At 42.1% G+C, this 16,796-nt stretch overlaps 1 protein-coding gene across 1 annotated transcript in view; it reads left to right on the plus strand.

Annotated features, from left to right (window-relative positions):
- Positions 1-611: 611 nt before the first annotated feature.
- The window catches only part of cpne8 (copine VIII), a gene marked incomplete at both ends in the record, with an annotated part of 105,422 nt that continues 89,237 nt past the window's right edge, over positions 612-16,796 (plus strand). The window contains one exon of the mRNA XM_079809780.1: positions 612-718. Within this exon, the coding sequence (XP_079665906.1) occupies positions 612-718 (107 nt within the window). The remainder of the gene's footprint in view (positions 719-16,796) is intronic.

Below are 16,796 nucleotides of genomic sequence, written 5' to 3' on the forward strand. Positions count from 1 at the left end.
CACTGCAGATCGGGAACACCCCACAAGAGCTGCAGTTTTGGAGATGCTCTGACCCAGTCGTCTAGCCGTCACAATCTGGCCCTTGTCAAACTCGCTCAAATCCTTACGCTTGCCCATTTTTATCAACTGTGAGGACAAAATGTTCACTTGCTGCCTAATATATCCCACCCACTAACAGGTGATGAAGAGATCATCAGTGTTTAGGCAACGTATGAAAATATTCAATCTTAAACTATGAAGCATCCTTAAAATATGTATTTTAGGCTTATACATGAATAAAACTATAAACAAAGAGTGTAATAAGCATGAACCCTCTCAATATTTATTGTGTGAAATGCAATGTAAATGAATTGTAATGAAATGTGCCAAACTATCATGAGAAACGTTCTAAACGACAGAAATGGATGAATAGTTGAGTAGCCAAGGCGACACAGTTCCGCGCGCTTGATGGTTGTATCTGAGCGGATGGTGCGCGCGTGTCTGGCAGGAATTCTCTCGCGCGCCTGTGACGTCGCGTGCGAAGCGGTGTGGCTCCCTTACACACGCAGCCACTCCAGATCCCCGAAGTGAAGGATGCTCGCAGTGTCTCTCCGCAGCACTCCGCCAGCGTCATGTCCACGGTGATGAGCGGGCTGGTGAATATGGCGAGCCTCGCGGATTTCGAGCCGCTCGCGGCGGTGATCCCCGCCACTAAAGTTGAGATCACCGTGTCGTGCAGGTGAGTGACGCGCGCGGCTCTGTCAGGAGCGCGTCCGAATGCATGCGAGGCTTCTGTCAACCGAAAGACTCGCGCGTGCCGCTGAAAATTTGAGGGCTTTTTTTCTCTTATTGCATATTGTCAATAAGTTTTAAATGTCCATTCTTGCTTATTGTGTGTTTGCAAGGCTCTGGATTTATAAAGTGCATTATTTCGTGTTTTATTTGTTAAATGCGTGCATCGTTTGATTGCAAAATAATTAGCTATGGCAAATCATAAATATGCCATAGGGTCATTAGTGTTTGCCGTTCAGAAATGTCAACACTACGCATACGCAATGCATTATAAAGGCATCTAATATTAGACATTGGGATTATTCATAATATCATTTTTCAGGTGCATGCGAGATTTAACACTTGATGTCCATCGATGAAGTATTATTACAATGTAGGAAGTTACTCATGGCTGAATATGTATTAAACGCATCTTGTGTTATAGATTTATGATGCATAGATCTCTGTTCTTCAGCAGGGCATAATATAGGGGCATCAATGAGGTCTTGAGAAGCAGCGAGTTCTCCTCTTTAACTTCCTTTAGACCTCCGAATTTAAATCAGATGCTTTGTTCAACACACAATGGACATGCATTGATATGTAAAAACTCTAGAATAATTCAGTCAGCTCACCGTTCATTATTAAAACGCAACAGTGCACACCTGAGATGAGAGAGGAGCAGGGCTCTGTGTGTGAAGAGATGCATGTGTTCACCAACAGCTTTTGCCCGAGATTTATTACAATTATGTGCTTTCTTGAATGTTGTACATTTGTAAACATCACTGCACTGTAAAACAATTTTTCTGTAAAATATAGTAATGATATTTCAGGCAATACAGGGTGGTATTTTGGTAACTTTTTCATATATTTAACAATATTTAACCATAAAAAGGATTGAAAAAATATAGATTTTCAACAAAATTTGGCACATTCATCAAAACTTATATTGACTGTTGTTAGATTTACAGTAAAAGAAAAAAACTTGCAGATGTAGTTGCCAAACTAAAAATATACAGTAATGTTATTATTAATATGGACATATTATTAAATGTAACAATATAATTAATTGCAAAACATGTAATACAGTAAAAGTATATGCATTTTTTTAATAACAAAAATATAATAACTACTATTGTATTAGCTATAAAAATGTATACTTTAACTTATGGTATTGTATATTAGATTATCTTTTTTTTTTTGTTACATTTTGAATTACAAAAGAAAATCGAGTGTCCAGGTGTGTGTGAGTTAGGCATCATCAATAGTTGTGAAGGTGAAACCAGAAGCTATTCCCGGATGGAGCAGAGAGGAGAGGCAGAGAGCTCTTGTATCGACGGATTGACCCGTTCCGTCCGAACATATTGAAGCGGGCTGCGGGACCCTCCGTGTTGGAGGTTGTGTCAATACACACAGGAGGAGAAGCTCTTCTCTGGTCTTCTAAAGGACGACGCGAGGGATTGATTGGGTTGATCCGTCAGTCAGCTGCGGCTCTCACACAAGCATTTAAGAGGCCAAAACATTTCAAACACAGCCCTCGTGTGTGTTTATTGAGGATGAATGAGGCAGGATGTGTGTGCTGTACGGATCAAACTCAAATGATCATGAAAAATGCTAAATAGTAAAAAAGAAGCTACTGTAAAAACCTGTTAGTTGGTCAGCTGTAAATGATACATTATTTAAAAAAAGTAAATGTACTCTAAAACAAAAAAAGTAGGTCATTTTAAAACCCTCTGGTGCTCTTCCAGTGCTGGTCAAAAATGACCCCATTTTTTTTTTTATGTAATATTTTGTATTTTTAGGGGATTTTATACTACTAAATTATATTTACGCTGTATTTATAATCCATTTATTCACTTTTTGAGCATGGACCTGAAAACAAAATAAATCTTGAAAGTTTAAAGGTGCACGATGTAAATTTTTTTCAGTAAAATATCCAGAAACCACTAGGCCAGTGTTATATATTTTGTTCAGTTGAGTACTTACAATATCCCAAATGTTTCCAACTATTTGTAAATCGTGAGAAAATTGCTATTTTACCCAATGAACCGGGACGTGTGAGGGCGTGGCCTGTCGATGACATCATATCTGCGTTCCCCTCGGTTTCTGGTTTTATTCTGCAGAAACGCTTTACTCTCACTGCAGTGTGAACAAGTATCATAGCAGCCGCCGAGAGAACACACAGAGTAACGTCATCACATCATCAACACACTCAGATGTGTCTAATATGATCAACAGAGCTGCGTTACCTCACACTCATGACCGGAAAAGAGGAAGTGGCGCCGGCGACTGTGGCATAATAAAAGTCCCGCTGCTCACGAGGCGTGTGTTGCGTTCATCTTGCTCAGCTCCTGCTCTGCTTCAGACTACAGTAACGTTAATAATCACATCCATGAACATGATTTCTGCCCGAGTCCTGTCCCGATTCTTTCCCACCGGCTGTGAGCTGAAGACCACATGTCCCAAGATTTTGCGCTCAAACGTGCCGTCATCAAACTACGCCTTTGTTTTGAATAGGCGACCTCTAGCGGACGGAAAAGTTACATAGTGCACCTTTAAGAGCACAGACTTCAGTTTGATTTCTTTTCAAAGAAGACATGTGGTTGATTATTGCTGATGTGAAAAAAAGTTTAAAAAAGTGAACTTACAGAATTTTATTCAGAATTTATTGTTATGAAAAATGCATAAAAAAATACTATTTAAAATTTTAAATGACATACACACTCACCTAAAGGATTATTAGGAACACTTGTTCAATTTCTCATTAATGCAATTATCTAATCAACCAATCACATGGCAGTTGCTTCAATGCATTTAGGGGTGTGGTCCTGGTCAAGACAATCTCCTGAACTCCAAACTGAATGTCAGAATGGGAAAGAAAGGTGATTTAAGCTATTTTGAGCGTGGCATGGTTGTTGGTGCCAGACGGGCCAGTCTGAGTATTTCACAATCTGCTCAGTTACTGGGATTTTCACGCACAACCATTTCTAGGGTTTACAAAGAATGGTGTGAAAAGGGAAACACATCCAGTATGCGGCAGTCCTGTGGGCGACAATGCCTTGTTGATGCTAGAGGTCAGAGAATGGGCCGACTGATTCAAGCTGATAGAAGAGCAACTTTGACTGAAATAACCACTCGTTACAGCCGAGGTATGCAGCAAAGCATTTGTGAAGCCACAACACGCACAACCTTGAGGCGGATGAGCTACAACAGCAGAAGACCCCACCGGGTACCACTCATCTCCACTACAAATAGGAAAAAGAGGCTACAATTTGCACGAGCTCACCAAAATTGGACAGTTGAAGACTGGAAAAATGTTGCCTGGTCTGATCAATGAGTCTGGATTTCTGTTGAGACATTCAGATGGTAGAGTCAGAATTTGGCTAAACAGAATGAGAACATGGATCCATCATGCCTTGTTACCACTGTGCAGGCTGGTGGTGGTGGTGTAATGGTGTGGGGGATGTTTTCTTGGCACACTTTAGGCCCCTTAGTGCCAATTGGGCATCGTTTAAATGCCACGGCCTACCTGAGCATTGTTTCTGACCATGTCCATCCCTTTATGACCACCATGTCCCCATCCTCTGATGGCTACTTCCAGCAGGATAATGCACCGTCACAAAGCTCCAATCATTTCAAATTGGTTTCTTGAACATGACAATGAGTTCACTGGACTAAAATGGCCCCCACAGTCACCAGATCTCAACCCAATAGAGCATCTTTGGGATGTGGTGGAACGGGAGCTTCGTGCCCTGGATGTGCATCCCACAAATCTCCATCAACTGCAAGATGCTCTCCTATCAATACGGGCCAACATTTCTAAAGAATGCTTTCAGCACCTTGTTGAATCAATGCCACGTAGAATTAAGGCAGTTCTGAAGGCGAAAGGGGGTCAAACACAGTATTAGTATGGTGTTCCTAATAATCCTTTAGGTGAGTGTATATATATATATTTATTATAATAGTAGAGATACTGCAAGAACTTAATTTATTGATTTGCCATTTAAAATGCATAACAAAAAACCATACATCGTTTTTTTATTAATCAAACTTTTTTTCCGGGTCTAATGCAACAATATCTTTTACAATATTTCCTCCATTTAAAATAATATATTGTCCATTAAGCACGTTTGGTCACACTTTAGTTTCGTGTCTAATTCTCACATTTAACGATGACTTTTGTCTCAATAAACTCCTAATTACTGCTTATTAGTAGTTCGTTTAGGTATCAGGATTAAGGGATGTAGGATAAGGTCATGCAGGAATAATGGAATAATGAATCTGCCAATAGTAATATGCATGCTAATAAGCATCTAGTCAATAGCGAGAACTGGACCCTAAATTAAAGTGTTACCGAACCCCGCTCCTGACTTATGAGTGTTTACTTTATTAAACATATTGACAATCCTGCGATTTAGAATGGACATCGATCTCATCTGTTATCCATACTGTTATAATGCCGCTCGTCAACTGGCTGATCTCGAGTGAGAGTTTCGACTCGGACTTTACATATTTAAGTCCCTCTGGAGGCTCGTCCTCATTAGTGCCACTAAACTTTATCACACTTCATGGTTTAATCACTTTCCTCATGAATTATTCCTCTGCGTTTCACCACCATGCTCTAAATATGAATGCGGAAGAGGACCAGGGATAAACATTCATTCAAATCACACGCGTGTCAGTGGATGTGATTGGCAGCTGGGCCTGTTTGTGATGGAGAGCGTTGGATGTGGGCGGAGGAGGGATCCTCTGTGCTGGGATTTGAAATGGGAATGTGCTGTTTTGTGAGGCCGTGTAAATGTTTAATGAGGACTCTGGTTCTGGAGCATTTCCTGTACTCTGTACCGTGATGTTTCGGCCTTGCGCTGTAATGGCTGGGTCTGCCGTCTTCAGATGCCACATGCATGGCGTGGGGAGGGGAGACTCATGTTTAGTCTTCGAATTTAAACCACAAACGTTCAATGCACATTCTTGGAGTTCAAAGTCAATTGTTGTGGTATAGCAGGAGCAGTGAATGGTGGCTGGAGGACATCGGCTGCACAGTAACATTAACTCTCACCCGACATGCGTGCAGTCAGACGCTCGCTTTTCTGTGTACAGCGAGGCGAGGCAAGCGCATTATTAGTGTAAATAGCGTAGGTCATGTGTAAGAGCTTGAACATCACTAAATGCGGTGCACAGTTTATGTACTCAATTGCAAGAGGTTTTTTTTAATGTATTACTTTGGGCAGTTAGACTTATGGGTTACATATTGAGTAATGTTTGTATTATTAGTTATATATTCATTGTAGGTATAGGTCACGTTTATGTATATGTTCTGTTTTCTTGAGTTTCCCTGCTCTGTTTAGTCAGAGATTTGCTGCATCCCAATTCGCCTACTTATACTACGCCATAAAAGTATGTTCTCTTCTTGTGAAGAAAAAGTACATATTTTGAGTGTGTAGCAGAAGAGCATGCACGCTTTGGGACATTGACTACTCTTTATCTTTTATCGGACAGCTCTGTCACTTAGTTACGTGCATCCTGTCAGTGTTTAAACTGGCCTGTCAATCATCTTGTAACGGTTCAAATCCTCCACATTCAATTTAATTGAATTTCCTACCTGTTCAGAGAGAATTATAGCACGTTGATCTGCCATTTGGGGGTCTTTCATGCGAAGACTCTCCTCATGTGTTTGCAATTTGAATATAATGATGCATTTTAAAGGTAATGGCCAGTGGCATGCACAGACCTCCACGGGGGCAGGGGCAATCGCGTTCTGGGGGGTTGTGGTTTGGACCCCCTCTGTAACAATCGCGTCTCTGGGGTGTTGGTTAAATCGCCTCTGGTAGAATGAGAAATTGCTTTCGTGGGGGCACTGCGGTGCGATCACAAAAGGGCACTTTCACGATTAAAGGGGCAGTGGCTCAAGGCAATCCGCCCCCTGGTGCACACCATTTTTGTTGAAAGCTGATGGCTGAGAAAGGCTTCAGATAGGCCTCCATTGGCATTCAGTACATTTACACTCACAAGACCCATAAAAGGCTCTTAAAACGTCGTTACAAAGTCCATCTCACCACAGTGGCTCTACAATAATTTTACGATGCGACGACAATAGTTTTTGTGCGCAAAAAAAATCAAAATAACACCTTTATCCAACTTGTTCTTGTCTTCCGTGTGTGCCTCCACGACGCATTAGGGTGACCACCATCAAACAAACCAAATGTGGGACAATTACTAAGTTTGCTTGGGACAATGTGGGACATGTTACCGACACTAAAACATAACCTGAAACTGTTACACAATGTCTATCTAACTTAATAAAAACATATGTATTCTGCCTTTCAGATGATAAAAATACTTTGTTCTTTAGTCCCTTCCAGAAAACACCATTACATCAATGTAACATTGTACATGTCATTTAATTTCAACATCACTGAGCCCAAAGGCAGCAGGCATCAGATCTGACCAAGTCCAATAATGAACAAATAAAATATAAAGCAACATGAAATTAGTTCATTGACAGTCTTATATATTATATTATATTATATTATATATTAAGAATATAACCAATTTACCGAATTATCCATTCGTTTTCTACATGGAACAAATCCGCTCCACATTTTGATTGACAGCCGTCAGAACCTACTAGTGACTGTGTTTACTCCTTTCTTTTCAACCATTTGATAGGATTTTAAAAACGGCTGTTGTTGTATTTGTGAAAGGCGGGATGTACTTCTGACGAAGCGCTGTTAAATATGTCTAGGTGAAAAACGATGCCGCAAAAAGAATAAATGAAATGCTTTCTTAAAAAGGCAAAAGAACGCATGCATGTCTTCTTATGATAATTAAAAACCACCAGACTGATGAAAATGCGGGACATTTTCTCAATATGTGACGTGCGGGACAAGGAGTGAAAATGCTGTGCGGTACAACGCAAAGCGGGACGGGTGGTCACCCTACGACGCATGCGCGAGAATATTACGCAGATCCGGCGTTCGGACACATGACCCAGAAGCGATTTGTTGACAAGCAGAGGAAGACGCGCGTGTCTAAGCTGTTGGATTCTACATTGATCGTGCTTTAGGTCTCGGCGTAGTGGTCAAAATGGGGCTAAAGTGGCATTTCATGGATTCCCGAACGCCGGCGCTACGTCATATTCTTTATTTTTGCCACAAAAACTATTGTCGTCGCTTCGTAAAATTATTGTAGAGCCTCACTGTGGTGAGATGGACTTTGTAACAACGTTTTAAGTGCCTTTTATGGGTCTTGTGAGTGCAAATGTACTGAATGCCAATGGAGACAGAGCGACACGTGTCATAATCTGAAGACCACGCCCACCGGGGGGGAAAACAATCAAACCGTCTCCATTGACTTTGCATTGCGGGAGGCTGCCTCCTTGTCATTTCGGACTTATTACAAAAAACTGAACAATGTATAAAAGCTGATATGTGACAAAGTGAACTGCAAACAAGCTAAACAAAACCCAGAGGCAAAACCCCAGAGGTTTTTATAAGCTGTTGACCCAAAAAACGAGCGTTTAAGGACAAAAAAGTGGATTCAGGCCATTGAGACAGAGCGGGACACGTTATATTACACTGAGAACTACGCCCACTGGAGGGGAATGTAATCAACGACAGGAAGTATCATATATAAAACGGACATTTGGATATTTGACTTCACAGTGACAAAATGTTTACTGCACACATACAAATACTGAGACATACTGAGTGTCAGGATCCCAAAATTTACCCATTCATCCTGCTGAAGCGTCACTTCGTATTGCCTGTATCCACTTTTATCTTCTTAAACGCTCGTTTTTTTTGGGTCGACAGCTTATAAAAACTTATTTCTGTGTTTTTTTAGCTTGTTTGCTGTACACCTTGTCACATATCAGCTTGTAGACATTGTTCAGTTTTTTGTTATAAGTCCGAAATGACAATGAGGCAGCCTCACGCAATGCAAAGTCAATGGAGAGCGTTGGATTGTTTCCCCCCCCGGTGTGGGCGTGGCCTAAATACGCTCTGTCTCTATGGAGGCCTTTCTTAGCCATAAGCTTTCAACAAAAATATCTTCATTTGTGTTCCGAAGATGAACGGAGGTCTGACGGGTGTCGAACGACATGAGGGTGAGGAATTAATAACAGAATTTTCATTTTTGGATGAACTAACCCTTTAACTGTCAGTCTCGACCATCCACCATGTTTGTAGTTTTTTTAAAGACTTTACCCGCGTGTGTAGTTCTAATCGATCTCTCATCCTCGTCTGACTCGCAATGGGCTGTGGGCAATATCAGCCGTTAGAGTGTGCACGGATCTACACTTCGGATTATAACCGGAAAAAGTTGACCATCCGGGTTATCTTTGGAATGCACTTTTTTTTTTAAAAGAGCAGATTAGGGGAGAGTGGGGTAAATTGACCCACCCCCTTTTTCTTGGCAACTGTAAACTTTTATTGTCGTGTGACCATATATTTTGGAACCACTCATCATTTCTGCCAGACCGTGAAAATGAGAAGCACAGGGGAGGAGCGGAAGGCACCCATTTCCTTTAAAAAAACGTTTTGGCTTGTCAAAGTACAATTTTTGTATAACAGACGTAATGGCTGTTGCATCAAAGCAAATTTGTCCAGGTCTAAACTATTTATGATCCATATTGGTGATTTTAGTAATGTATAAAACCATGCAAACCTTTTAGCTAAATATTAGTCTGAATTGGTAAGCTAGCTAGTTTAATCCAAAATGGCAGCTATGGGGCAAAGTGAGCCAAATGATGTGGGGTAAATTGAGCCAGCATTTCAACACTACCCCACCATAAGGCACTTTTGTTAAGTTAAATCTCTGAAGTATAAACTGGTATAATTTTAATGTAATGGTACACAACTGGTTTAGTTAATAATTTTCTTTAAAAAAAATTGTCTGAGTTTATTTGATAGGAACAATGTACAAGCACACCAAATCCTTCTCTGATAAGACCCAGAAGATCCTTAATCACCCTAATGACCTAACATGTTCAATATCGCAGAAAAACTACCATGACAAGAACATTTTGACTAAAATGTTTATTAGTTTCAATGACATTCATTCATTCTAATTCAGTTTTGATTTTATACAAACAAACTCTTGTTTAGGTTGTTTTTGGTAAGGTTACAACTTTGGTGTTCAACAAATTGTTTCAGAAATGCAAACAATTAAAGATATAAGACATTTGGTTGGTTTTATGTTGTTTAAACTAGCTTTAAGAAAAGAAATATGACTATATTTGTAAAAGGAGATGTGATTATTGAAGGTGTTTTTAAAAGAGGCAAATTAGCTTTACAATTTCACATGGGTTTGATTCAAATTCAGTTAGATGACTAGCTACAATTTTTCTAAACCTGAACGTAACAACTAGCCATGTAGCTAATTGCTAACGGCAGCTAACGTTTAGTGCAGCCTTCAGTTATCCTTACTTACCTACTATCTGTCTGACATTAAAAACACTTCAAGGACCACACCAGCCTTCATATAAGGTGTATTTCTAATGATTCCTCGCTCCAAACGTATCCCGGTAGCAGCATCTATTCTCATATCTATTTATTTACCTAGCAAGTCCAGTTAGTATTTTCGCAATTTCTCAACATCCGGTCGAAGCAAAATGGACATATAGGACACATAGGCTACCTCTCTTAGAGCATAAGATTCTGAGAATTTAAAAAAAGTAAGTCTCTACCCCAATCGAGGAGTTATGGCCATTTAAAGAAACCACAGAAATTAGCTAAAACAGCTAAAGCTAGCTAAGTAAACTAGTAGAGAATGAATGCTGCTGCTGCTACAGGAAGCGATCGGTCATGAAGAGTCGAGTAAACGCAACAAGTGCCTGAAATACTTAGTCTGTGTACATTGCTCAGTTTAGCACAGGCTAGAGTATGGAGGGAAAAGAGGAAGAAAGAGGAAAAGGGGAAAGAGGATTTTTTTTTTAAATGCCCACGGAAGAGATGAGTTTTTAGATGTCTTTTGAATGTTGTCAATGATTCTGCGTTTTGGATGGCGGTGGGAAGATCGTTCCACCAGCTGGGAACGTTGAATGAAAATGTTCTGGAAAGGGACTTTATGCCTCTCTGTGATGGTACCACAAGCTGTCGCTCCTTAGCTGAGCGAAGGTTTCTGGTGGGGGTGTGGCGACGTAGAAGCGAGTCAAAGTATGCAGGAGCGGAGCTCGTGGTGGCTCTGTAGGCAAGCGTCAGCACCTTGAACTTGATGCGAGCAGCGAGTGGTAGCCAGAGCAGTGAGATGAAGAGTGGTGTGACGTGGGCCCTTTTGGGCTCGTTGAAGACAAGACGTGCTGCTGCATTCTGGATCATTTGAAGTGTTTGGTTCGCACAAGATGGGAGTCCAGCCAGAAGCGCATTGCAGCAGTCAAGCCTAGAAATAACCAGGGCCTGGACAAGAAGCTGTGTTGTGTGCTCTGTTAGGAACGGTCTGATCTTCCTGATGTTGTGGAGCGCAAACCTGCATGAGCGAGCTGTCTTTGAAATGCGTTCTTTGAAGGACAACTGATCATCAAATGTTACTCCAAGATTTCTGACTGACTTTGATGGGGAAATCAAGGATGTACCTAACTGAATGGTGAAGTCGTGTTGTATAATGGGACTGGTAGGGAAGACGAGAAACTCAGTCTTTGCCAGGTTGAGCTGCAGGTGATGTTTTCTCATCCATGCAGAGATGTCCGCCAGACAGCTTGAAATTCGTGCAGCTACTGTGGGGTCGTCTGGTTGGAATGAGAGGTAGAGCTGTGTGTCATCAGCATAGCAGTGATATGAGAAGCCATGTGCCTGTATGATGGGTCCCAATGAAGTAGTGTAGATGGAGAAGAGGAGAGGTCTAAGCACTGAGCCCTGAGGCACCCCAGTGGTCAGTTGATGGATCCCTCTCCTCTCCAGGCAACCTTGAAAGACCTACCTGTGAGATAAGACTCAAACCAATGGAGCGGAGTCCCTGTGATGCCCCATGATGAGAGGGTGGACAGAAGAATCTGATTATTTACAGTGTCAAAGGCAGCAGATAGATCAAGGAGGACAAGGACTGATGATTTGAAATTAGCTTTAGCTATCTGCAGGGCTTCAGTGACCGACAGTAATGCGGTCTCTGTGGAGTGGCCCCTTTTGAAACCTGATTGGTTGACGTCCAGCTGATTATTCTGTGAGAGGAAGGAGGAAACCCTATAGGCCTATATTCTCCCTGGCTGTGTCTGAAATCGCCCCCTATAGATTGAGCATTTCCTTAGTAGCCTGAACACAGGCTTTACTCCCTTTACTGCAATGTCCCGAACACACACACACACAAGAAATGAAATGTGTTAATCCCAAGCAAAGGCTGGCTTTAAGAGTTTATTGTCATATACATACAGTGCTTCTCAGCCGCTATATCACATACCCAACACTTGATTCGTCCTGGTAAACTATTTCAGTAAAACGCTCCCACATGGTACTTTTCTTTCCTTCAATTCTTTTTCAATTTAAATTCTCCTTTGATTCATCTCTCTCTGATATGTTTTACCTCATTGCTGCTTAAACAACCACTCAACTGAGTAGCTTAATGAGAGTCTGCAAATTATGCTGCGTTCCAGGCAGGTTTTTGAGCCGGTAAGTTACAACTTCAAACTACAACTCACGACTTTGTAGCGTTCCAGGCAATGTCACGCCAAACTGCCTGAACGCGAAGAATTGTAGTAGCTAGATGTAAACAATGCATGGCGGACCGTACGGGGCTTATGCTCATTCATCGCTAAAGGTGCTTACTCCTTGCTTATTTGAGGGAAACGGAGGAGAAAAACGGTGCATACGGCAAGAGAAGCTGTTAAACCTTTTATTTTACGTTATTTGTATATTTGTTTCATAAACACCGCATCCATAGGTGCTGCCATTGTTGTTTCGGGGGCTATGTGACGTCAGAGCTCGTAACTGGCAGTACATCGATCTAGTAAGAGTTCACGGATGATAAGTCACGGGTTTGACTGCCGTTCCAGTGCACTTTCACGGGTAGAAGGTTGGAAAAACACAGGTTAGGGGTTGCCTGGAACGCGGCATTAATGCCTGATGAAACATTAAGCTTTAAACAGGTTAATATATCATTATGTTGTAGAACATTCTTATCAGAATAATTTGAGCGTGTGTGTATTTTTATAAAGCTATTAACAACGTTATTAAGCAATAACGTAGGTTTTTTTGTTTATAAAATGACCACTAGGATGTGCTCTAGGCATTGTTTTCCTGTATTGGTTTTCCCTGAAGAGATATACGTTGTTTTTGAAAGCGAAAGTAACAGAGTGACGCACGTTCATTGCGTTTTACCGTGAAATGAGAGTTCTGCCAGAAAGACTCGGGAGGCCAGATGATATAGATAAGATAGCAAGTTTATTAACAGACCAGCAAGTATTATATTTAGAGGTTCTTTGGCGTAGCTCTCGTCTCGAGGGTAACGGATTCTGCATTTCCTGCCTGAAGATGAATGCAGGGGCGCAGCCGACCCCCTGGGAGGTATAGACGGGGACCATCCTGGTGGTGGTGGGGAGGAGGGAGGTAAATGTTGGCGTCAGCATCTGAGAACTCAGACATGTGTGAGTACCGATCTTTTATACTCTGAGAATTAGAACACGATTGGTTAGGTCTGGATGCAGTGAGTAACGTAACATTGGATCTTCCAGGCAGAACTTGCGCTAGAGCTTCATTTCTCTCTCATCGACCTGCAACCCACCCACAATTACTTGAAATGGTATTTTTTTCACTTGCCCACCCGACCCGCGGATTATCCGCAATCTCCATGGATTCCGCGATCTGTCCATCACTACTGTCAATATAGCGCTATTACACTCACCTAAAGGATTATTAGGAACAACATACTAATACTTTGTTTGACCCCCTTTCGCCTTCAGAACTGCCTTAATTCTACGTGGCATTGATTCAACAAGGTGCTGAAAGCATTCTTTAGAAATGTTGGCCCATATTGATAGGAGAGCATCTTGCAGTTGATGGAGATTTGTGGGATGCACATCCAGGGCACGAAGCTCCCGTTCCACCACATCCCAAAGATGCTCTATTGGGTTGAGATCTGGTGACTGTGGGGGCCATTTTAGTACAGTGAACTCATTGTCATGTTCAAGAAACCAATTTGAAATGATTGGAGCTTTGTGACATGGTGCATTATCCAGCTGGAAGTAGCCATCAGAGGACGGGTACATGGTGGTCATAAAGGGATGGACATGGTCAGAAACAATGCTCAGGTAGGCCGTGGCATTTAAACGATGCCCAATTGGCACTAAGGGGCCTAAAGTGTGCCAAGAAAACATCCCCCACACCATTACACCACCACCACCAGCCTGCACAGTGGTAATAAGGCATGATGGATCCATGTTCTCATTCTGTTTACGCCAAATTCTGACTCTACCATCTGAATGTCTCAACAGAAATCGAGACTCATCAGACCAGGCAACACTTTTCCAGTCTTCAACTGTCCAATTTTGGTGAGCTTGTGCAAATTGTAGCCTCTTTTTCCTATTTGTAGTGGAGATGAGTGGTACCCGGTGGGGTCTTCTGCTGTTGTATCCCATCCGCCTCAAGGTTGTGCGTGTTGTGGCTTCACAAATGCTTTGCTGCATACCTCGGTTGTAACGAGTGGTTATTTCAGTCAAAGTTGCTCTTCTATCAGCTTGAATCAGTCGGCCCATTCTCCTCTGACCTCTAGCATCAACAAGGCATTTTCGCCCACAGGACTGCCGCATACTGGATGTGTTTCCCTTTTCACACCATTCTTTGTAAACCCTAGAAATGGTTGTGCGTGAAAATCCCAGTAACTGAGCAGATTGTGAAATACTCAGACCGGCCCGTCTGGCACCAACAACCATGCCACGCTCAAAATAGCTTAAATCACCTTTCTTTCCCATTCTGACATTCAGTTTGGAGTTCAGGAGATTGTCTTGACCAGGACCACACCCCTAAATGCATTGAAGCAACTGCCATGTGATTGGTTGATTAGATCATTGCATTAATGAGAAATTGAACAGGTGTTCCTAATAATCCTTTAGGTGAGTGTATGTCAAAATACGTTTTAAAGGAAACCATTGTAATCCTGATAGTATTCCCATTTTTTTTTTATGTAACTGTAATCTGATTACTTTCTTTTTTGACGTAACGCTGTGACATGTATTCCGTTACTCCCTAACCCTGGTATTCCTATACCAGCAAGTGGGGAAAACAAATCAGTGTGAGAGAACAGTTAATAAGTGAGAACAATATTGATATTGTCCAGTTTTTTTGCCATGGCATCCTCAGACTTTTTCTTTTTTTGTTGCCTTATCGAGGTTTTACTGTTAGAGCTGTAATGATTCCCCTGCCTTTGCGCAGCCAGAAGAGATCAGTGTGTGTGTGCGAGACTTCCTTCAGTGATTCACTGCCTGATACTATAATATCACATTTCTTTTTCTCGCAGTTACATTGATACTTCATGTCCTGTATTGCTGTTTTTTATTCATTTAATTTCTGCAATTAATGAAGAACTCATCTAAATAAGACAAGACAATCCTCTGAAAGCGAAAATTCTCAGTCAGAGCTGCTTCTGTGACACACGGTGCAAAGGGATCCCTGCAAATGAGATTGAGAGAGATATCACAGATTCGCTCTCTAGTCTCTCTCATGCGTTTGCCGCGGTTTCCATCACGACTCAATTATGATACTGTGATGCATTGCAATGCATTGAATCACAATGATGTATATTGCATCTTGGGATAGTTGGCAATACCCTGCCTTACCTGAATGTTCATAATGGCTAAAGCGAATGAGATAAACACCAGTGAACATATGAATAAAACCACTGAGATACACTATATTGCCAAAAGTATTGGGACACCCCTCCAAATCATTTAATTCAGGTGTTCAATCGCGTCATGGCCACAGGTGTATAAATCAAGCACTAGGCCTGCAGACGCTTCTACAAACATTAGTGAAAGAATGGGTCGCTCTCAGGAGCTCAGAGAACTCAAGCGTGGTACCGTGATCGGTTGCCTCCTGTGCAATAAGTCCATTCGGGACATTTCCTCACTACTAAATATTCCACGCTCAACTGTTAGTGGTGTTATAACAAAGTGGAAGCAATTGGGAACAACACAGAATGGGGTCAGCGCATGCTGAGGGTCACAGAAGTCGCCAACTTTCTGCAGAGTCAATCGCTCCAGACCTCCAAACTTCATGTGGCCTTTAGATGAGCTCAAGAACAGTGTGTAGAGCTTCAGGGAATGGGTTTCAATGGCCGAGCAGCTCATCCAAGCCTTACATCACCAAGTGCAATGCAAAGCGCCGGATGCAGTGGGGTAAAGCGCGCCGCCACTGGACTCTAGAGCAGTGGAGACGTGTTCTCTGGAGTGACCAATCACGCTTCTCTGTCTGGCAATCCGATGGACGAATCTGGGTTTGGCGGTTGCCAGGAGAACGGGACTTGCCTGACTGCATTGTGCACTGGGATTATGGTGTGGGGTTGTTTTTCAGGGGTTGGGCTTGGCCCCTTAGTTTCAGTGAAAGTCTTAAACTCTTAATGCTTCAGCATACCAAGACATTTTGGACAATTTCATGCTCCCAACTTTGTGGGAACAGTTTGGGGACGGCCCCTTCCTGTCCCAACATGACTGCACCAGTGCACAAAGCGTCGGCCCATAAAGACATGGATGAGCGAGTTTGGTGTGGAGGAACTTGACTGTCCTGCACAGAGTCCAGACCTCAACCCGATAGAACACCTTTGGGATGAATTAGAGCGGAGACTGAGAGCCAGGCCTTCCCGTCCAACATCAGTGCCTGACCTCACTAATGCGCTTCTAGAAGAATGGTCAAAAATCCCCATAAACACACTAAACCTTGTGGAAAGCCTTCCCAGAAGAGCCGAAGCTGTTAGAGCTGCAAAGGGTGGGCCGACTCCATATTAAACCCTACGGATTAAGAATGGGATGTCATTAAAGTTCATGAGCGTCCCAAAACTTTTGGCAATATATTTCCACCAACTTGATGCATGTGTGTATTTGTATCAAAACTTTGTGTATAATTGTATTT

Source organism: Gobio gobio, assembly GCF_949357685.1.
Source record: "Gobio gobio genome assembly, chromosome: 25".
NCBI classification, from domain to species: domain Eukaryota; kingdom Metazoa; phylum Chordata; class Actinopteri; order Cypriniformes; family Gobionidae; genus Gobio; species Gobio gobio.